This window comes from Acinonyx jubatus, chromosome D3 (assembly GCF_027475565.1).
Source record: "Acinonyx jubatus isolate Ajub_Pintada_27869175 chromosome D3, VMU_Ajub_asm_v1.0, whole genome shotgun sequence".
Taxonomy (NCBI): Eukaryota; Metazoa; Chordata; class Mammalia; order Carnivora; family Felidae; genus Acinonyx; species Acinonyx jubatus.
In genome coordinates, this window is record NC_069392.1 from 30805025 (window position 1) to 30829338 (window position 24314).

The window sequence follows — 24314 nt, forward strand, 5'->3', positions numbered from 1 at the left end:
AGTGAAAGAACAGGACGAAATCACAGCAAAGACCCAAGCAAAAGGGAGATAAGTAATATTCCTACTGAGAATTTAAAGTAATGATCATAAATATACGCACTGGGAGCATCTGGGTGGCTCAGCTGGTTTAATGACTGACTCTTGATTTCAGCTCAGGTCATATATCTCACAGTTTGTGAGCTTGAGCCCTGCATCAGGCTCTGCACTAACAGCATGGAGCCTGCTTGGGATTCTCTCTCTCTGCCCCTCCCACACTCGTGTTTTCTCTTGTTCTCTCGCAAAATAAATAAATGAAACTTTAAAAAAAGAAGATACACAAAGGACTAGGGAAAAGAGTGGAGGACATCAGTGAGACACTTAACAAGGAAACAGAAAACATAAAAAAGAACCATTCAGAGATGAACAACTCAATAACTAAAATTTAAAATACACTAGATGGAATAAATAGACTAGGTAAAGCAGAGGAACAAATTAGCAACCTGGAAGGCAAAGGGATAGAAAACAAGCTGAACGTTAAGAGAGAAAAAATAATAACAATAAAGTGAAAATAGACTTATAGAACTCAGCAACACCATCAAACATAATGACATTTGCATTATAGGGAAGGAGAAGAGAAAGAAGAGAGAGAAGGAAAAGAGAGAGAAAGGGGGGGAAGAAAATTTATTTGAAGACATAATGGCTCAACACATCCTGAATCTGGGGAAGAAAACAGAAATCCAAATCCAGAAGGCACAGAGAACCCCCAACAAAATCAACTCAAGAAAGTCCACACCAAGACACATAGCAACTAAAATGGCAAGAAGCAGTGATAAAGAGACAATTCTAAAAGCAGCAGGAGATAAGAAAACAGTTCCATACAAGTTCCATACAGTTCCATACAAGAGAAACCCTATAAAACTATCAGCAGATTTTTCAGCAGGATTTTGCAGGCCAGAGGGACTGGCATGATATATTCAGTGTGCTGAAAGGAAAACACATGCAGCCGAGAATACTCTATCCAACAAGGCTATCATTTAGAATAGAGAGAGAGAGATACAGTTTCCCAAACAAAACTTAAAGGAACTCAAGACCAGTAAACCAGCCCTACAAGAAATGTTAAAGGTAACTCTGAGTAGAAAGACTTATATATAGGAGTAAGAAAAGCACGTAGCACAAAATCAGTAAAAATAAGTGTATCTATAAGAATTAGTCAAATGACTCACAAAATAAAAGGATGCAAAGCATGACACCATATACCTAAAATGTGGAGGGAAAAGGAGTAAAGAATGGGTTAAAACTTAAGTGGCTATTAAAATAATAGATTGCTATATGCAGAAAATATTATATACAAACCTAATAGTAACCACAAATCAAAAATCAATAATAGATATTGAAATAATGAAAAGAAAGGAATCCAAATACATCACTAAAGAAAGCCAGCAAACCATGAGAGGAGACAGCAAGAGAAAGAACAGAGAAGAACTACATAAACAGACATAAAACAAGTAACAAAATGGCAATAAGTACATACCTATCAATAATTACTTTGAATGTAGATGGACTAAACATTCCAAAAGACACAAAAAGTGATGGAGTAGATAAAAAATGTAAGACCCATCTACATGCTGCCTTTAAGAGACTCATTTCAGACTTAAAGAAACATGCAGATTGAAAGTGAAGGGAAGAAGCATTTCTTAAACAAATGGAAGTGAAAAGAAAGCCAGGGTGGCAATACTTACCTGGAACAAAACAAAGACTGTAAAAAGAGAAAAAGAAGGACACTATGTAAACATAAAGAGGACAACCCAACAAGAAGATATAACAATTAGAAATATATATGCATCTACCATGGGAGGACCCAAATACATTAAGCAGCTGAAAATAAACATACAGGAAGCAATCAACAGTAACACAATAATAGTAGGGGACTTTAACACACCACTTACAGCAATAGGCACATCATCCAACAGAAAATCACCAACAGTGACTCTAAAAGATACACTGCACCAGATGATCTAATAGATATATTCGGAACATTCCACCCTAAAACAGCAGAATACACATTCTTTGCAAGCACACATTCTCCAAAATAGATTACATATTAGACCACAAAACAAGTCTCAACAAATTCAAAAAGACTGAAGTTATACCATGCATCTTTTCTAACCACATGCTATGAAACTAGAAATCAAACCTAAGAAAATATCTGGAAAGAACAAAAATACATGCTACTAAGCAATGAATGGTTCAATAAAGATATCAAAGAAGAAATCCAAAAATACACTAACAAATGAAAATGGGAATACAACACTCCAAAATCTTTGGGATCCAGCAAAAGCTGTTCTAAGAAGGAAGTTTATAACAATACAGACCTATCTGAAGAAGCATGAAAAATCTCAAATAAACAACTTAACCTTACAAATAAAGGAGCTAGAAAAAGAAGAGCAAAACCCAAAAACCAGTAAAAGGAAGGAAGTAATAAAGATTAGAGCAGGAATAAATAAAACAGAAACTAAAAAAATAGAACAGATGGATGAAACCAGGAGCTGGTTCTTTGAAAAGATCAACAAAATTGATAAATCTTTAGCAGGACTCATAAAAAAAGAGAGAATGGACTCAAATCAGGAATGAAAGAGGAGAAGTAACAACCAACACCACAGAAATACAAGGGATTATAAAAGAGTATTATGAAAAGTCATATGCCAACAAACTGGACAACCTAGAAGAAATGGATAAACTCATAGAAACATATAACCTCCCAAAAGTAAATGAGGAAAAAATAAAAATAACGAACATACCAATTACCAGCAATGAAATTGAATCAGTAATCAAAAAACTCCCAACCAAAGTCTAGGACCAGACAGCTATGAATTCTATCAAACATTTAAAGAATAGTTAGTATCTATTCTTCTCAAATTACTCCAAAAAATAAAAGAAAAAAGAAAGCTTCCAAATTCATTCTATCATTACCCTGATACCAAAATCAGATAAAGACACTACAAAAAAAAAAAAAAAAAGAGAACTACAGGGCAATATCTCTGATGAACAGAGACACAAAAATCCTCATATTAGCAAACTGGGTCCAATAATATATTTAGAACAATATTTCACCACAATCAAGTGGAATTTATTCCTGGAATGCAAGGATGTTTGATATTCATAAATCAATCAACATGATACATCACACTAACAAGAAAGGGTAAAAACCATATGATCATTTCAGTAGATGCAGAAAAAGCATTTGATAAAGTACAGTATCCATTTACAATAAAAACCCTCCACAATGTAGGTTTACAGGGAACATACCTCAACATAATGAAGGCCATATATGAGAAGCTCATAGCAACCATCATACTCAGTGGGGGAAAACTAATGAAAGCTTCTAAGGTCAGGAACAAGACAAAATGTCCACTCTCACCACTTTTATTCAACACATGACTGGATGTCCTAACCACACCAATCAGACAACAAAAAGAAATAAAAGGAATCCAAATTGGTAAGGAAGAAGTGAAACTTTCACTATTTGCAGATGACATGATATCATATGTAGAATACCCTAAAGACTCCACCAAAAAACTATCAGAACTGATAAATGAATTTAGTAAGGCTACAGAATACAAAACTGATATACAGAAATCAATTGCATTTCTATACGCTAATAAAGAAGTAGCGAAAAGAGAAATTAATAACCCCATTTACAACTGCACCAAAAATAATAAAATACCTGGGAATAAACTTAGCCAAAGAGGTGAAAGATTTGCACTCTCAAAACTGTAAAACACTGATGAAAGAAACTAAAGACACAAATGGAAAGATCTTCTAAACTCATGGACTAGAAGAACAAATACTATGTGCATACTACCAAAAGCAATCTACAGATTTAATGTAATCCCTATCAAAATACCAATAGTTATTGTTCACAGAACGAGAACAAATAGTCCTAAAATTTGTATGGAACCACAAAAGCCCCTCAATAGCAAAAGCAATCTTGAAAAAGAATAACAAAACTGGGGGCACCTGGTTGTCTTAGTTGGTAGAACACAGGACTCTTTATCTCAGAGTCCTAATAAGTTCAAGGCCCACAGTGGGTGTGGAGCCTACTTAAAAAATATAATAAAACCGGATGTATCACAATCCCAGGTTTCAAGATTCACAACAAAGCTACAGTAATCAAAACAGTATGGTACTGGCACAAAAACAAACACATAGATCAAGAGAACAGAATAGAAAGGGCAGAGGGCACCTGGGTGGCTCAGTCAGTTAAGTGTCCAACTCTTGATTTCGGCTCGTCATGATCTCACAGTTCATGGGTTAGAGCATGTAGGGCTCTGTACTGACAGCATGGAGCCTGCTTAGGATTCTCTCTCTCCCTCTCTCTCTCTCTGCCTCTCCCCTGCTCATGTTCTCTCTCTCTCTCTCTCTCTCAAAATAAATGAACTTAAAAAACAAAAACAAAAAAAAGAACAGACAGCCCAGAAGTAAACCCACAATTATATGGTCAATTAATCTTCGACAAAGGCAGCAAGAATATGCAATGGGAAAAAGACAAGTCTCTTCAATAAATGGTGTTAAGAAAACTAGACAGCAACCTGCAAAACAACAAAACTGGACCAATTTCTTACACCAGGGTCCTAAATGTGAGACCTGAAACCATAAAAATCCTAGAAGAGAGCACGGTGGGTTATGTCTCTGACACTGACTGTAACAACTTATTAGATATGGTCTCCTCAGGCAAGGAAAATAAAATAAAAAATAAACTATTGAGACTACATCAGCATAAAAGGCTTCTCAACAGCAAAGGAAACAATCAACAAAATATCTGAAAAAGGGGTGGTATCCAAAATATATATAGAACTAATACACAACCAAAAAAACAATCCAATTTTTAAAAATGGGCAGAAGACATGAACACATATTTCTATAAAGAAGACATACAGATGGTCAACATACACATGAAAAGATGCTCAACATCACTCATCATCAGGTAAATGCAACTCAAAACCACAATGAGATATATGACCTCATACTTGTCAGAATGGCTAAAATCAAACACACAAAGACAGCAAGTGTCGGCAAGGATATAGAGAGAAAAGAACCCAGTGCAAACTGCACTGCAGCCACTGTGGAAAACAGTATGCAGGTTCCTCAAAAAATTAAAAACAGAACTACCCTCTGATCCAATAATCACACTACTGGGTATTTACCCAAAAAATACAAAAACACTAATCCAAAAGGAGACATGCATCCCTGTTTATTGCCTCATTATTTGCAACAGCCAAATTATGGAAGCAGCCAAAGTGTCTACGGATAGGTGAATGGATAAAGAAGATGCAGTTCACACACACAGGAATATTACACAGCCATTAAGAAGAATGAAATCTTGCCATTCACAATGATGTGGATGGAACTACAGTCTATTATATTAAGTGAAACAAGTCTGTCAGAGAAAGACAAATACTAAATGATTTCATTCATATGTGGAATTTAAAAAACAGAAAGATGAACATAGGGGAGGAGGGGGGAAAAAAGAGTGGGGGGCAAACCATAAGAGACTCTTAACTATAGAGAATTAAGCGTTGATGGAGGGAGAGGAGAGGGGCTAGGGTGATGGGCATTAAGGAGGGTACTTGTTGGGATGAGCACTGGGTGTTAGTGATGAACCACTAAATTCTATTCCTGAAACCATTATTACACTATAGGATAACTAACTAGAATTTAAATAAAAACTTGAAACAGAAAAAAAAAGAAAAAATCAAAAATAAATAAATACATACATAAAAATCTAGCCTACTAAAACAAAGATCTATATAAATTCAATCTATGATTCCTTATTCACAATTCCATAATCCAAAATATCTAAAAATTGTGGCAGCAAAACCTGTCCTTAATTTATAATTTGTATTTATCCCAATCAGTTAGTTCATCAGCCTGACCTTCAAAGCCATGAATAATTTGGTCCCTTCCTACCTGTCTGAGTTTGTTCCCCAATTTAGCCTCCTACAAGTGCTGTAAACCTGCCACACAAAATCACAAGAGTTTGGCTAGTCTCCAAACATGGTCTAAAATGCCCCTACCTTAGGGCCTTTACAAGAAGCTATTCCAGCTTCCTGAAATATACTTCTCTTCCCAGATCCATGTTAGGCCTATCACAGGTCTTTTCAATAAAGAGGAAAAAATGCATCACCCTTTTTAAAAAAAAATTTTTTTTTAATGTTTCTTTATTTTGAGACAGAGAATGAGTATGCATGCACGTGCACAAGGAAAGGACAGCAAGAGAGGGAGACAGAAAATCCAATGCAGGTTCTGTGCAAGTCAGACGTTCAACTGACTGAGCCACCCAAGCGCCCTGCAATCCTTTTCTTTTCTTTTTTTTAATTTTTTAATATTTATTTATTTTTGAGAGGGACAAAGAACAGAGAGTGAGTGTGAACAGGGGTGCGGCAGAGAGAGAGGGAGACAGAATCCAAAGCAGGCTCCAGGCTCAGCACTGTGAGCACAGAGCCCAAAGCAGGGTTCAAACTCACGAACTGTGAGATCATGACCTAAGCCAAAGTCAGATGCTCAACCGACTGAGCCACCCAGGCGGCCCACCTACATCCCCTTTTAATAAGGCTTCACAGCTACCTTCCTCAATATCAGAACTCATTTGTTACCCTCCTACAATTCCTGTACAATTTGTACTGTTGACACACATCTGATGTAGTCAGAAGGTTGGCTGTGCATCTCTGTTCTCACTTGGCAAAACTTTCAGAGAGCAGAGGCTAAATATTTCATTGTTCCCCCAGTTTCTTAACATAGTGCTTTATACTCTGGTCTCTAATGATAGTAAACTGAGGAATGAGGTAAATCATACCAGGATTCATAATAAATAAGTTTTGAAAAATCCCATCACTCAACAGAAGTGACCATTTGAGTATAGGTATGGAGGAGATAAAGAAGGCGGCAAAGAAACAAAAAGCTGGCAATGATTACTGAAACAAAGAAGCAGAAAGACATGGAGCAGCAAGGTAAGGACAACACAAGTCACTTTACAATACCAGAAGAATCGTCCAAGCTTGTCAGTGACATAAGTTTCTCATTTTCTAATAAACTAGTGTGGCTTAAGTCATTGCTTGGATTCTTGTCTTCAAATTTCTTTCCAGCATGAGGAACAACAATCTGTAAGAAATAAAATGCAAGTAAGAGAAGCAAACTCATTTCTTTGAAGACCACAGCACAAGGTTACAAAAAAGACCGCCAATGTGCTCACTCTGTGTAATTCACCATTTAGGTAATAAGGGCTAGCTGTTTTATTATGAATCAATAACTTTCTTCCTGCCCCCATGCCACCTTCCTTCCCTGGCCCACCCAATGAGACACTGTTAAAATTTAACGTCTTAAATTGTGTGAACGATGCTCGAGGACCTAATATTCTAGTCAGTATACAAATACCCAGATGAATTTGAACACAAGGCTTGCTTTGGATTCCACAGCTTACATTGGAACCACAGATTTTTCTTTTCCTCAACCCAAGAACCACATAACCCTAAGGGCACACAGCAGTTTGCTAAGGGCATTCCAAGTCCAGAATAAAAGTTGTTGTTGCCTTCTAAGTATCAATTTTATTTCACAATCATATTAAATATGTATCAGACAATACCATCTTTAAAATTAGATTGCAAAATGCATAGCAATTTTTAAGACAAAAACTTGGCCTCTCTGTGCAATTGCATACTTGCAGAGAACAGTGCTGAATTATGCTCATAAAAATCTAAAGATGTGGAATCTAAAAAAAAACACAAATGAACAAACAAAAAACAGACTCAAACACAGGAACAAACTGGTGGTTCCTGGAGGGGAGAGAGTAGAAGGATGAGTGAAACAGTTGAGTAAGTAGTCCAAACTTCCAGTTATAAAACAAATAAGTTACAGAGATGACGAGTACCACATAGAGAATACAGTCAATAATATTGTTATAACTTTGGATGGTGACAGAGGATAACTACACTTCTGGTGGGGAGCATTTATAAGCACAGAATTATTGAACTGCTACACTGTATACGTGAAACTAATATAACACTGTATATCAACCACACTTCAATTAAAAATAAAAAGGAGCTTATTCTCACCACTCCCTCCCCCCACACACAAATCAAATGTATTAGTAGTTCCCTCTGGTCTACATTTCCTAATATATTTATTTTCCTCTTGCTCTCACTTCATCATTTCCTTTTTAGCAAGTATCTTATATTTCTATACTTGTTTTGCTGCTTTCCAGTTTTATGGTCCCTCTCTTACCATCAATGATTTCTAATACTTTTAGGAAGTCAATTCTTCAACAATCCTAAAAATAATAAATTTCCTATCATAAAGAAAAGTTATAGGGGCACCTGAGTGGCTCAGTCAGTTAAGTGTCCAATTTTGGCTCAGGTCATGATCTCACAGTTCATGAGTTCAAGCCCCATGTCGGGCTCTGTGCTGAGACAGCCCAGAGCCTGGAGCCTGCTTCAGATTCTGTGTCTCTCGATCTCTCTCTCTCAAAAAATAAAGAAAGAAACATTAGAAAGAAAGAAAGAAAGAAAGAAAGAAAGAAAGAAAGAAAAGGCAGTCTCTCCCTTTAGAAACCATGTCTTCTAAATGTTCAGGAAATCATGCTTTCTGACTTAATTTCAATTTGACTACACCTGAACTTCCTCAAAAAAGCATCTCTCAAATTTGAAAGTTATTAGTAGTTATTTATACATAAGGAGCAAATATATAGAACAGGGGTTGACAAACATTTTCTGTAAAGAGTCAGCTAGCAAAGTATTTCAGGTTTTATCAGCCTTACAGTCTCTATCACAACTTCTCAACTCAGCTGTTGTAGCACAAAGCAGCCCTAAATAATACAGAAACAAATGGGCATGGCTGTGTTCCAACAAACTACAGAAACAGGCAGATTGGATTTGGACAATAAGCCACAGATTGCCAACCCGTACATAGCACAGAGAAATAACTCTTTAGAACTTTTTGTTTATATTATATATTTAAAAAAAAAACTCATAAATATGAAACTCCAAACCCAAAATCCCTGCTAACCATTTATGTTGGACTTGGAACTGTTTCTCTGCTTAGTGCCCCTTCCTTTGAGGAGCGCATCTCTTTCTACATCACATGGACCTGGTGGGGTAGTCAGCCACACTCCACTCTGTGCATATATATAGACACTGAGGCATATGTACATACACACATACACACACACACACAGAAGTGGACATAAGTCCAGGCTCAACAGAGTGTTTTATTCCAATTTAACCCCTTGGCACAGTGATTTACAAAAAGGAGAACACATGACCCAAGTGATCTCATTAGAACTGTCGTCTTTTTCTTTTTTAATTCATCCTTAAAGAAAGATCATGGTCTTCTTTTTTGATCATAAATGTTAAGAATGAAGCAGGGGGGTGGGGGGTGGAATCTGGGTGGCTCAGTCGGTTACAGATCCTAAGCGTCCAACTCTTGATTTCGGCTCAAGTCAAGATCTCACAGTTCATGAGTTTGAGCCCTACATCGGGCTCTGTGCTGACAGTGCAGAGCCTGCTTGGGATTCTCTCTCCCTCTCTCTGTCTCTCCCCTGCTTGTGCATGTGCACGCTTGCTCTCTCTCTCTCTCTCTCTCACTCTGTCTCTCAAAAATAAACTTGGGGCGCCTGTGTGGCTCAGTTGGTTGAGCATCCAACTTCAGCTCAGGTCATGATCTCGTGGTTCATGAGTTTGAGCCCCGCACTAGACTTGCTGCTATCAGTGCAGAGCCCGCTTTGGATCCTCTGTCCCTGTCCTGTCTCTCTCTGCCCCTCCTGTGCTCTTGCTCATTTAAAAAAAAGTGAGGGGTGCCTGGGTGGCTCAGTTGGTTGACTGTCCAACTTCAGCTCAGGTCATAATCTCATGCTTCGTGAGTTTGAGCCCCACATTGGGTTCACTGCTGGCAGTGTGGAACCCGCTTCGGATCCTCTGTCCCCCTCTCTCTGTCCGTCCCTCCCACCCTCCTGCCTCAAAAATAAAACAAAATTTAAATGAATAAACTTGAGAGAGAGAGAGAGAGAGAGAGAGAGAGAGAGAAACCCTTACCTTCCCAGAGCCATCATTGCAGAGAGAGCCAGCAAGGAGTGAAGTAGAGCAGAGGTGAAATCCTGATAACACATGAGGCTCTGGACCAGCACTACTCAGTTCCTAGTTACTTGAAGGAGTAACATGGCTTTCTACTACTTACAAGTAAGAGACCTCTAATATCACTACTATTTAGCACTTACACATGTGAGATAGGAACTTTTACTCTCCCAGTAACACTCCAAAAATTGATAACATGTAAACGATTACCTTGTTCTCCTTATTATTCGTCCATGATTGTAAACAAAAATCAATAGGCGAGTCTGTTGGAGAAAACAAAAATAACTGAGACCAAATTATTTTATCAACTAAATACCCAACAATTCCTAAACATAGCAAATTAATGAACTAAACATTTTTTCCCTTTAAGGAGAATAGAGCACTTTTAAATGATGGTATAGGAACTTATCATTTGATCAGTTAAATTAAAACACTGTCAGGGTGGGGAAGTATAAAAAATTATACATATGCCAAAAAAAAACTTGAGCATGAATCTAATCAAGCCTTTTAAGCAAACTTTTGCTTTACAGAGGATACAGGAACAGAGAAACAAGAAAAATGACAGCATGACTAAGCATATGGAAAATCTACAGGGTGACTGACCTAGTCAACAGGCACTGAATAAAGAGGCACAACAACAAATATACCACAACATAAGGTAATCTTCCTTGGACACCAATTCAAGCAAACCAACCTGGATAATTAGCAAATGAATATAGACTAGAGTACTATGTAATAAAAGAACTGTCAAGTCTGTTAGCAGTGTTAATAGCATTGTGGTTATATAAGAAAGTATCTGTATTTTGAGAGATGCACACTAAAATATGTAGGAAAAAAATGACATTTGGGATGTTAAAATATCAGGAAAAAAGGTAATAAAAAAACAGAAGAAATAAAGCAAGTATGAATAAATCTTATACTAGATTGTGGGATAAGTATAGGAGATTTTTTTAACAGAAATAAAATTTGCATACCATGAAATCACCTTTCTAAAGTGTACATTTCAGCAGTTTTTAGTATATTCACAAGGCTGTGCAACCATTAGCACTCTCTAATGCCATAATATTTTTACCATTCCAGAAACAAATACTGTACCAGTAGCACTCACTCCCCATTCTCCCCTTCCCTGGCCCTGGCAACCACTAATCAACTTTCTGTCTCTATCGATTTGTCTATTTGGTGTCTACAGATGTACCTGTGGATGAACAGAATCTCTTATAACATGTGGCCTTTTGTATCTGTCTTCCTTCACTTAGCCCAATGTTTTCAAAGTTCATCCATGTTACAGTACATATCAATACTTCACTGCTTTTTATGGCTCAATAACCCTTCACTATATGGACACACTACATTTTGTCTATCCATTCAGCAGTTGATGGAGATTTGAGTTGTTTCTACTTTTTGGCTACTGTCATTAATGCTGCTATGAACATTCATGTACAAGCTTTTGCGTGGACATGTTTTCATTTCTCTCAGGTACACACCTAGGACTGGAACTGCTGGCTTATACGGAAGTGCTATGTTTAATGTTTTAAAGAACTGTCAAACTACTTTCACAGCAACTGCACCATTTTACATACCTACCAGCAAAGGAGGAGAGTTTCGATTTCTCCATATCCTCACCAACACTTGCTGTTTCCAACTTCTTGATTATAGCTATTCTAGTAGGTGCATAGTGATTATCTTGTGGTTTTGATTTGCATTTACCTGATGACTAAGATGTTATGCATCTTTTCATTTGTTTATTGGCCATTTGTACAACTTCTTTAGACAAATGTCTATTGAAATCCTTTGCCCATTTTACAGTATGGGTTGTTTTTTTTTATTGAGTTGTAAGACTTATTTATATATCCCTTATCATATATATGATTTGCAAACATTGTCAGATTCTGTGTTCCTCTCTCTCTGCCCCTCCCCTGTTCACAGTCTGTCTCTCTCTGTCTCTCAATGATAAATAAATGTTAAAAAAAAATTTTTTTAATTAATCGGAGCAGGAAATGTGAAAAGTGTGTCTTGCACAAAGGGTGCTGCAACCATCTGACAGCATGATTTCCTAAGGAAAGGAGTTTTCAGCTTAATCAGCAACAATAATTAAGAGATTAAAAGACCTTTTCCTATAAAAATATTAATAGGTAAACGCCAAGCCATAAGTGTTTTCAGTTTCCGTATCACAGCTTAAGATAAATACCAAAGACAAATGAGAAAGGAAATTGAAATACATACGTTAAGAAGTAATTTCTAAATGTTCAGTACCTTGCACTTGTTCCAGTGGTGAAATCCTATCAAAATGATTTTGGCTCTCAAAGGATTCTGCAGTTTTAGCTTGCTCCTCTTCTGTTCTTGCTATATTTCTTTGCAAATCAGACTCTTCAAGAACAGTATCTGACAAATGCTGACTTTCTATATGGTTCTTTTTCTTAGAGATACAACTTTTTCATTAGGGAACAGAATGATGATGAAATGTTAGTTATCTTGGGTAAATCAATAAAATAGTCATTAATCAGTTATGTATTTAATCTCCCAAAAAGAAAAAATGGATACAATGAAAAGAAAAATTTCTAGGACCAGCCAGAAACTATTACTGGTTCCACTGTAGGTGCCCTGGGGACTGCACCACCATTTGGGGTCCAGAGATACACAATCTACCAAAATCAAATATAGCATCTTATTGCTATCCTGCCTTGCACGTTATAAAATGGGGGTGTTTTCTTTCTCAAATATCTCTGAATCTATCACATCTAGAGAAAAACTCAACTTTCTAAAAACAAGACAGACTTAAACAATACTGATATATTTGCCAAAAAGCTGATTCTCTGAATTACTAAATGCTTTACATTACTTTTAGCCCCTGCTACTGGCCTTGTCCCCATCTTTGTATTTCTATTGTTTTATATATGGATGACAGTATTTTTCCTTAAAGGCAATTTTTTCCTCCCAATCTCCTACAAAACTTCTTGGGTCCGATGCAATTCACCACAGCCTTCCACCAGCAAGAGGAAGGGTAGCAATGAACTTCTTAGAAAAAGGCCTCTAAATGCAATAAATTCATCATCTGACAAACTGATATCTTAGGGTCAGGCTATAATCTGGCCAGGATGGATGAAATGAAGATAGTCCTTCTCTATTCCAAGTGCTAACCCCCTGTGCCTAAGGCAACTCCCAACTCTAATTCACCTCCCAACTCTAATTCACCTCCCAGGTTTTCCATCTCTTTATTGAGGCTTTATTGAGAAAGCCATTACCATTAGTTTAATCCAAAAGTGCATTCATAAGTAGATAAAGGAAAGTTTTACCCCAAACAGGAGCTGAGTAAAAGAGAGGGTAGGGGTAGGTGAAAAGACTATAAATGGATACAAAGTTGTAAGATATAGAAGAGAGAAAAAGAGTTGGGGGTGCAGAGCAAAGGAATCCAACAGAATGAAAAGGCAATCTACTGAATGGAAGAAAATATCTGCAAATCATATCTGATAAGTGGTTAATATCCAAAATGTATAAAGAACTCATACAACTCAGTAACAAAAAACAAACAACAGAAAAAAACCCACAAAACACAAAACACTAAAAACAAAAACCCAAACAATACAATTAAAAAATGGTCATATCTGAAAAAGTATTTTCCAAAGAAGACACACAGATTACCAACAGGTACATGAAAAGATGTTTAACATCAACTAATCATTAGGGAAATGCGAATCAGAACCACAATGAGATATCACCTAACACTTGTTGTAGTAACTATTATTTAAAAAAAAAAAAAAAAACAAGAAATAACAGGCATTGGTGCAGATGTACAGTGCTAGTAGGAATGTAAACTGGGAATGTAAGTTGGTGTACCCACTATGGAAAACAGTACAGAGGTTCTTCAAAAATTACAAATAGATCTACCGTATGATTCAGCAATCCCACTGCAGGGTATTTATCCAAAGAAAACTAAAACACCAACTCAAAAAGATATATGGCATCCCCATGTTCAATGCAGCATTATATACAACAGCCAAGATGGAAAGAACCTAAGTGTACATCAACACATGGGTGAATAAAGAAAAAGTGATAATATATACATAATGGAATATTGTTCAGCCATAAAAAAGGAAATCTTGCCATTTGTAACAACATGGATGGATGGACTTTAACGGTGTTATGGTTATTAAGACAGAGAAAGACAAATACCACATAATCTCATTTATATGCAGAAAATAAAAATGAAAACAGAAAACTAAGCTCATAGATACAGAGAACAGATTAATGTATCCCAGAGGTGGGGACTGGGGGTAGAAGAAATGGGTAAAGGGAGTCAAAAGGTATAAACTTCCAGATATAAAATAAGTCACGGAGATATACAGTATGGTGATTATCAGTAATAATACTATATTGCATATCTGGAATTGTTAAGAGAGTAAATCTTAAAAGTCCTCATCACAAGAAAAAAATTTTCTGTAACTATGTAAGGTGATAGATATTAACTAGACTTATTGTGGTAATCGTTTCACAACACATACAAACATCTAATCATTACATTGTACACCTAATATAACGTTATGTGTCAATTATATTTCAAATAAATAAAATGAGCATATGAAAGAGAAAAAAGACAATAAAGATCTCTATGTGACTTTTTAAAAATAAAAAAAGGTGGGGGCACCTGGGAGGCTCAGTCGGTTAAGCATCTGACCTCGGCTCAGGTCATGATCTCACAGTTGGTGAGTTTAAGCCCCACATCAGGCTCTCTGCTGTCAGCATAGAGCCCACTTCAGATCTTCTGTCCCCCTCTCTCTCTTCCCCTCCCTCGCTCACGCTCTCATTTTCCCAAGAATTAAAAAAAAAAATAAAAAATAGAAGGTGGTAGGGAAGGCAAGTTGGTTACATGAAATAAATAAAAAAGAAGTCATGACATTCAGGTTCATTTCATATTTTAAAGGCCCCCACTCTAAGAAGAGCATACACACTTGGCCCTTAAACAAGATAAGGGTTAGGGGCACCAACTTCCTGCACAGTTGAAAATCTGTGTCTAACTTTTGCCTCCCCCAAAACTTAACTACTTACTACTGTTGATGTAGAAAAAACATATACAGTCAATTAACACATACTTTGTATATGTATTATATATTGTATTCTTATAATAAAGCTAGAGAAAAAAATGTTATTTAGAAAATTATAAGGAAGAGAAAATACACGTATAGTACTATATTTATAAAAAATAATCTGCATATAAGTAGACCCATGCAGTTCAAGGGTTAACTGTAGTGTGACTGTTAGAACTTTATAACAGAGCCAGTTAACCACCTCCCCCCAAATCTACTTCCTCAAAACTAATGGGCTATCACTTGCCCATTAAAATTCTTCAAATTAAGTCAAATAAGTTTCAAGTAAAAGTGGCAAGAGTAACTTCTAGGAGTGCATGAAAACGACAGTAAGAACATCTATAAAAGTAAAGCAATCTGAATGAGAGCCACCAGTCTTAGCCCAAGCTTACGTCAGATTCTCGAATCTGAAAAGCAGATGGGGTATGCAGGAGAAAGAAAGCTGTGGCCCAGAACAAGAAAAAAAGGGCCCAGAAGCAGAAAGGAAATCTGCCAGGAAGAGCTCCAGAAATGTTTCCTGACTACAGGAGGAAGGAGGGCAGGAGGGAGTCTGGAGGGAGGGGTTGACTGAAAGTCTACCAGATGCCTGTGCTGGGCAGTTTTCCACTCCTGCTCCCCAACCAAACAAAACAACGGTGTCAACATGACACCACACACCTAGGATGGCACTTCTCCACACAAGGCATATGAAACGCCTGTGCAGAATGAAACTATAGTGGTGACAGCAGTGTTAAACACCTGGCATGAACGGAAGACTCCCCAGCCTGCTCACCCAAAGTGAAGCCAGCCAGGAGCACTGCCTAGCTTGCACGAAGACCTAACCGAAATGAGACCGGATACCCACTAGCCCATACTCGCAATCAAGAAGGCAGCCATAAATCAGATTCAGGAGAAGGAGCAGCTTGAGAGATAAAAATAAAGATGAACAAACTAAACAACCCCAGAGACAAGGAATAATTTATAGAACTTTGAAAAATCCCAATTAGTATTCTCAGAAAATGTTCAAGTAGCCATTACATCCACAAAAAGGAGTTATAAAAAATGGAAGACTAGGGCACCTGGGTGGGTCAGCGGGCAAAGCGTCTGACTCTGGATTTCCACTCAGGTCATGATCTCATGGCTTGGTGGTTCAAGCCCCATGTTGGACTCTTCACTGGCAGCACGAGGTCTGCTAGGGAATCTCTCTCTGCCCCTCTCCTGCTCTCTCTCTCTCACAAAATAAATAAAAAAACTTAAGGGGGGGGGGGGAGGAGAGACCAGAAAAACGAGCTCTCAAAATTATGACTGCCAAATGATTTAATTGAAGGGTTGGAAAAAAACTGGGAACTTATCTAGAACATTGTTTGCACTGAGACAAACAAAAACAAACAAAGGAAAAAATAATGGAAATAGATCAACCCAGGCAATCCAAACAGTAAAAAAGAAAGAAACATAGAAAATTACCAAAGTAATAATTATCTAGAACTAAAGCACACAGATTTCTGGACGATGCCAATTAGAATTTGGTGGGGGGGGGGGGGGTGGGGGGGGATGAGTACAAAAATCACCCACCACAGACTGAGAGAGGATTCTAGGAGTTTCCAGAAAGAAAAAAGTTCAGACACCAAAGGTCAAGGATCAAAATGACATCAGGCTTCTCATACTATGTAGCTATGCCTTCAAAATATTGTGAAAAGTTATTTTCATCTTTAAATCTTATCCTCAGCTAAAATATTCATTAATTCCAAAGTTAGAATAAGGATATTTTTAAGACATAAATTCCACCCTCCCCCAGAAGGAGGCACAGAAGCCATCCTTCACATGGGTGAAATGCATAGCTCTGCAGCCTGTGGAGCACCATCACAGCAGACATAGAAGTCTGGCTCTCAGACAACAACCCAGATCTTCAGACTACTCAATGGAGGCAAGGAATAGCCCCAAAGCACTCACCTCCACCCATCGAAAGTCTAGAATGAGGCCAGTACACTGTACCTAGGACTCCACCTCACCAGGTCTCCTATCTTCCATTAACAGGGATCTACAAGACCACTTCCCAGATCTCCTGGCCCACATCAAAGAATCAAGAGGCTACTACTGATACTCTCCTCCCTTCTCCTCATATCCACTGTCTCATCACCAACATCAGTTCAGTGGGGCTAACTTCATTCAAAGATCCACAAGCACATTCTCCCCCACCAATCCTCCCCAACAAACCCTTCTACTGTACCTTCAAGGTACAGTGCTGGATCAGCCAAATCTTGTTATTCCTGAACTCCTCCTGTGAACACCCCTTTCACCTCACGCTTTAGGGAAAACCTGGATGTCCTATGAGGACACTGCCTGCCCTAAACACTGGCAAATGAGAACTGTCATCTCTCCCACAGCCTTGGAATCACTGGGTGTAGAGATGGAATGTGTGTCTCCATCAACATGTCCTCTTGGTACAACTTCCAGATCACCTTTGCTGAAGTCTCTAGGCCTGGAGTCCTACAACCCCTCATGTCATCTGCCTTAGGACCTCAACTCTATAATGTTCTGACACAACCCAAGCCCCCAATTCATTCATACTACCACATCTCACACTCCCTCACACTTCTGCTATCCTTTCCTCTTCCTTAACCTAAATCTCATAACCAATCATCACACATCCTCAACTTCCTTATCCTTCACTGCTTTCATCAAACTACAAGCCTAGTTAAACCCAACTCTCCCCTCACACCTTGCCAGCATGCCTGCAGCTGAATGTGGTTGGGGAAAACACCACAATCACATTAAATTCATTACCATGACCCTGGTGGGACTCCTGATGCTGTCTGACAATCCCACTATTTCCCTCTCTGTTCACACTCCCACACTCCCGTGACTGTTTACATCTCTCTACTCCTCCTCCTCCACCCTATGTTGATGACCATGCCTCCTCCTGCACTAAGAGACCCCAAGCACCGAAAAGACAACATTCAAATTCCTACCACCACATGTACCCACACATACTGCCTTCCCACCTGTAATACAGAGGAACTATCCACAGTCCTACCTCTCTCGTCATTTCCTCCATGGCATGTTAGATCCCATCCACTCTTATTTATGTAAAGGCATTGCTCTGGCAATTCTCTTTTCTTTTTATATAATCAGACTTTCCTTTTCCAGATCATTCCTATCTCCATGTAAACTTGCAATAACTTCTCCCACCATAAAAAAGAAAAGAGAAATAACTTCTCTTGACCTACTATACTCACCAGCTATCACAGCCCTGCATTTTGGCTGACTTTTGCAGCAAAACATACCATCTCCAATACTAACCTCTGACACTAGTGTGCCTCCTCCTGCTTCCACCGAAGCCACCTGCCAGGGCTACCTACGACCTAACCTATGCTAATTCCAATGGTCATTTCCTAGTCCTCAGTTTTTTGGACACAATTGGACCCCTCTCGCTTCTTTCACATATGCTCTTTATGTGACTTCTGAGATACTGCTTTCTTCCTACCTCAGGCCAGTAATTATTAGTCTTCATGTCTATTCCTCCTCTCTCCACCTTAACGTTGAAGTGCCCCGACATGAGGCCCTGGTGCTCTTCTCTTCATCTACCTCACCCCCTTGATAATCCAACCTCCTAAGTGGTCTTCCTGCTTCCAGACTTGCATCCAGTGTATTCACCCCACAGTAGCCAGAGTGAACCTTTTAAAACAAAACCCTCTAAAGGCTTCCATCTCTCTCAAAACCCTTGCTCACCCCACAGCTGCTTCCTTCCTGCTGACTGAACCTAGGTATGCTCCTAGCTTAGGGCCTTTACACTGACGCAGCCTCCACCTGAAATCCTCTTCCTCCTGATGTCTACATGACCAATTACCCCCTTCAAGTCTCTGCTCATATCTTACACCTCCTCAATGAGACCGCCACTGATCACTCCCTTCAGCCTACCCAATTACACTCCTTATCATGTTCTACTTTTTTCTAGCACTTTTCCCTTCAAATATACTATAAAACTGTATATTTTAATGTCTTTTTGTTTAATGTCAGTTTCGTTCACTGGTATTTCCTAAGTACTTAGAGAAGTACCTGACACACAGTAGGCACTTGGTCAAAAATACACATGGAATGAATGAGTATACAAAGAGTTAACATCTTTAATATATAGAAAGCACTTATATCCAAATGTTACCAAGAGGCAATTCACAACAAAAATATAAGTAATGAATAAACATTAAAGTATGTTCAATTCCATAAATACTCCATTATGAATTCAAACACAGAAAACTTTAAGAATGCCTGTAATACCACCATCAAGAGATAACTACCATTTACATTTTGGTTTATAGCCTTCCAGATTTTCTTCTATGCATTTATGCATGTGTACAAATTTTTTTACTTCTAAAATCAAGGATTAAAAATAATACCACCAAATGTTGGAGAGGGCTCAGAGAAGTAGGCATTCTCATGTACATCTTTTAGTGGGAGTATAAAGTGGTACAAATCTTCTAAAGAGCAATGTGGTGATTTGTAATGGTCTTTAAATTAAATATTAACTCAGCAATTTCAATCCTAGGAATTTATCTGAATAAAATAACCTACTAGATGTGCAAATGTATAAATAAAATTCAGTAAATTTGTAATAGCAAAATCTCAATAATCTAAATGCCTCACATGGTGCAGCCATTAACAGGACACATATATACATTAATTATAATTGAAACAAGAGCATATTAATTTTTAAAAGTTAAAAATAGTATGTACAGTTTAATCCTGTATGTGTGAAACAATTTAATATACATATGTATAGGTGCACAGAAAACAGTCTAGTTACTAAGATTATAGACTTATTGTCTTCCTTATAATTCTCTGTATTTTCTACTTTTTTTAATGAGCATATATTACTTTTGGAATGAGAAAAGCTGTTTGGAAAGACTAAAAATGTTTGTGATTAAAATTATACAAAGAAAACTCTTAAAGATTCTTAGACTTACTCAGAGACAGAGTCACACTTTCATTTTACACAGGATGAGACCTGCTTTTAGGACGGAAAAAACAAAATGAAGGTATGAACTTACTCATCATCCTGGAAGCTAAGGTGTAACTTCTCTCTTGATTCAGCTTCACTCTGGCTACTGGGAGATGACTCTGATGGAACTGAAAACCTCCTTTCTGCTAAATAAGATGCCTGGATATCAGAATACCTACACGCACACAAAAGGTTTTGTTAATAATTAAATGATGCACATTTAAAATTCACCATGACATAGGGCTATATGACTATAACCGAGGGGGGGATGAAAACAAATAGGGCCTCTGGTGTTCAAAATCATCATCTCATATAAAAAGCTCTGAATATCTGTGCATCAACAATGAGGTCTGTCTGTACTAAGCAAGAGAGTCACCGAAATCTTAAAGCTTAAAGTTTTTAGAGAGTTAACTCAACCCCTTCATTCCAAAGGTAAAGATAATGCTTCTTTCCAAACGTTTAAGGGAAGTAGTTAAGATATTTAAGTATGGGCAAACTTTACACATCATACAAGATGGATGAACTGTACACAGCACATATGGAGATACAACTCAAATTACCAGCTACCAGTAAGGCTGAACTAATATAAACCCAAAACACTATGAACAGAAAAATGGATTAGTAGACCAAAAGGTCCCTGGTGCTCAGTTCCAAATCCACCCATCCACTAGTGATGAACACAATGGTCTAGGGAAACATACAATAAATTTTTTATAACAATTATATATATATATATATAAATATATATAATAGATATAAACACATGTGATATATTTATGTATGTATAGTATACATAAAGCAAAAGCTCAAGCATGGCTGAGACATTTTTACAGAAGTATCAGTGTATTACAGGTGTTTAAGACCTTAACAAAAAATCGTCTTTTCAAACAATTCTTACCTGTTATCAGTCATGGATCTATTTCTAGCAAGTGTTGAAACAGCGACAGGTAAGCCAAGATTTGAAGAAAGAGTGACATTTTCCAAAATCTCACTATTACCAAGTAATGAATTGGTTAAAAAGCTTGGAAAGGACTCTTCAGCTATACCTCGAAAATCTTCCATCTCACTGCAATAATAAAAGATTTTTATAAATCAAATACTACTATAAAACTTTTTGAAATGACTAAAAGTCTCATAAATCTTAGAAAACTGATAAATCTTAAGGGAAAAAATCGTTTTTTTGGAACACCACGAAGAGATATGATCAGCAAGCATTTGGAGGTAAAGTAATTCTCAGAGTACTTTGCTACTTCCTAGCTGAGACTATAAATGTCAAACTATCTTTTTATAATTAACATAGTAACAAAATATAACACAGCTTAATTTACTCATATTTGCTATAACAAGGAGTATCAATTGCCACACTTATTTAGTAAAGAAGCAAAGAAGACACACCCTGCAGGAATATACAGATGATTTCAGGAGTACTTACATGTCTACTGGTTAAGTATTGATTCTAAAATGGAACAGAAAAAAATTGAACCAGCAAAATCTAGCCCCTGATTTCAGAGATTACTATCAAGGGTGAGGAAATGTTAGTTTAAAAAGGGAGTCCATTCAAATAAAAATATGTTAAATAAAGTATACCTCGCACATGGACAAGGCAAAAATGGTTAAAGTGGTCTACAAAGAACTAACTCGAAAACACTAGCACAGAATCTGTACTACTGAGAGCCTTCAACCAACATTGGCCACTGGTTCTACTTGACCCTGATCACAGTACTCAGGAGATTTAATCTCAAAAATGGTTCAGAATATTTATCATGTAAGGGGTGTAGGAATTCAGTAAAAAATTAAATCAGGAAAGCCTCAATAAACGAGAGTACTAGTCCTATACCTTGAAGAATTAGCAGAACTTTTATAGGCAAAGTATGAGATGAGGGGGCTTTTAAAGATGACAAACAATAGCAATGGGTAAAGAGAATTAAGATTTATTGCATACCTACTACCTTAACTCATTTATCCCATTTTATGAATGAAGAAAACACAATGAGTCTAAATTAGCTAAATTTACCCAAGGTTGCACAATTAGTAAAATTCAAACCCAGGTCTGACTCCAAATTCCACTCTAAGTGTATGTTGGCAATAGCCAAGTGCTCCAGTGTGTTTTGGGAATGGGTGTACAAAAGAACATGGTGAATGAAACCATGGAGTCAGACTCTGAAAGCCTTAAATGGTGTATTAGGAAGTATGGTATGTATTCTGCAGCCCAGGGAAGGACTGATCCTGGCAGCCTATGGCAGAGGAAGGCAGAGGGCTTAATGCCTGAAAGGATATTCAAAGAGCTACCACAACTGGTGAGATAGAAGATAACAATGGACTGTGTTGGGGCCAATGACAAACACATTAAAGTACAGCTTTTAGGTGATATGGGCTAACTTAACTACTCTATAAAGTAGAAAACATTCATAACTCATTAGAGAGGTATAAAATTTATCTGTGAAATATCCATGCTCCTGTTGGAAGCTCACCTCTCCACCACCTGCACTTGATCCCACCCCTATCACCAATGCAGTGACAACCACTCCAGCAACTGGCCCGCCTCCTAAACATCATCAAATATTCTGTTGATTCCCACCAGCATGCTGTTAGATCCCCATGTTTTAAAAAAGCTCCTCCTAAACATCATCAAATATTCTCTGTCAGTTCCCACCAGCATGTTGTTAGTTCCCCATCTTTTAAAAAAGCTTTCCCCTACCTCATACCTGATCGTCCCCCTGCAGCTGCCACCACTTGCATCTGCACTCCCTTTACCACATACTCCTCCAAAAGGAATCATTACTGGCATCCGATTTCACCCTTGCCATTTCCTAAACCCGCTGCAAACTGGCTCACCCCATCAAAACACTTGTCAACATTACCACCGAGCTCCAATAATCCCATGGTCAATTTTCAGTCCCGTCTTCTTTGACCTACCAATATGGGATTGTACTCCTTCCTCATAGAAATACTTTCTTCACTGGCTTCCAAGACACAGCTGTCTGGGCTCTCCAACCTAACCAGCTGCTGCTTTTCCTTCTCCTTGGCTGATTCCTCCTTATCTCCCAGACTTCCACACGGTGAAGTCTCCAGGGCTTGCTCCTAGATATCTTCCACCTACCCAACCTCTCTGGGTGATTGCCCTCAGTTTCAAAGTTTTAAATACAATATGAAATTTGTATCTCCAGCCAGGCCTCTCCCCTGAACCTCAGATACGCAACTACCTACTGTCTAGTAGTTTTCACTTACATATCTTAAAGGCACCTAAATCTGAATCTTGATTCCATCTCATTGCAGCCCCCTCAAGAAGGCCTGCTCTGAGGCTTCCCCAGAGAGAAAATTACAACTCCATTCTCCTGTTGCTCAAATCAGAAATCTTAGGGATTACTAACCACTGCCCCCAACACACACACACACACACACACACACACACACACACACACACCACCCTAAATGCAATCCCTAAGCAAAAATCCCTAACCAGAACCTATCATTTCTCATACTTCCACTGCTACCACCTTGGTCAGGCCACCACCACCTCCTGCCCAGATAATACAAAAGCCTTCCAACTATCTCCACACCTCCACTCTTCCTCCCCTAGTCTATTCCCCACACACTAAAATTATCCATATAAAGTAAGTCAAATTCTGTTACTCCTTAACTCAAACCCTCCACTGGTTTCCCATCTCATTCAGACTAAAAATCAATATTTATAATGGCTAACAAGGGGCTGAATAATCTTATCTCATCTCCTACCACTCTTCTCCCTTGCTCACTCCATCCTCACCATCCTAACCTTCCTGCTGTCCCAACAACTCACCAGGGCTCCAGCCTCAGGGCCTGTGCCCTGGCTCTAACCTCCACCCAGCACAATGAAACCCTAGATGGCCTCACATTTTGCTCCTTTACTTCTTTCAAGTCTTTGGGTAAAAGTCCACTTACCCACCTGGTCTTCTTCACCAATCTTCCTCATCAATGCCAACTGTCTTGCCCTTTCTTTTTTCTGTGGTGCTGACCACCATCCAGCATGCTATGTAATTTACCTGTTTAACTGTTTTTTCTCTGTATTAGAATGTAAGCTCCATGAGGGCAAGGACTTGGCCTACTTTACCACTGAATTTCTATCTAAAGCAGTGCCTTGCCTAGAGTAGATCCTGAATAAAGTTGTTGAATGAACGA

At 38.1% G+C, this 24314-nt stretch overlaps 1 protein-coding gene across 7 annotated transcripts in view; it reads right to left on the reverse strand.

The window, feature by feature from the left end:
- The window catches only part of CEP192 (centrosomal protein 192), a 126245-nt gene that overhangs the window by 97412 nt on the left and 4519 nt on the right, over positions 1 to 24314 (reverse strand). For all 7 annotated transcript variants that reach the window (XR_008291932.1, XR_008291933.1, XM_053206755.1 and 4 more), the window contains 5 exons: positions 21055 to 21222; positions 20206 to 20331; positions 12354 to 12529; positions 10311 to 10363; positions 7017 to 7137 (listed from right to left, as the gene is read on the reverse strand). Coding sequence is in view for 5 of the 7 variants with exons in the window: in XM_053206755.1 (XP_053062730.1) it covers positions 7017 to 7137; positions 10311 to 10363; positions 12354 to 12529; positions 20206 to 20331; positions 21055 to 21218 (640 nt within the window). In the remaining 2 variants the exon portion in view is untranslated. The remainder of the gene's footprint in view (positions 1 to 7016; positions 7138 to 10310; positions 10364 to 12353; positions 12530 to 20205; positions 20332 to 21054; positions 21223 to 24314) is intronic.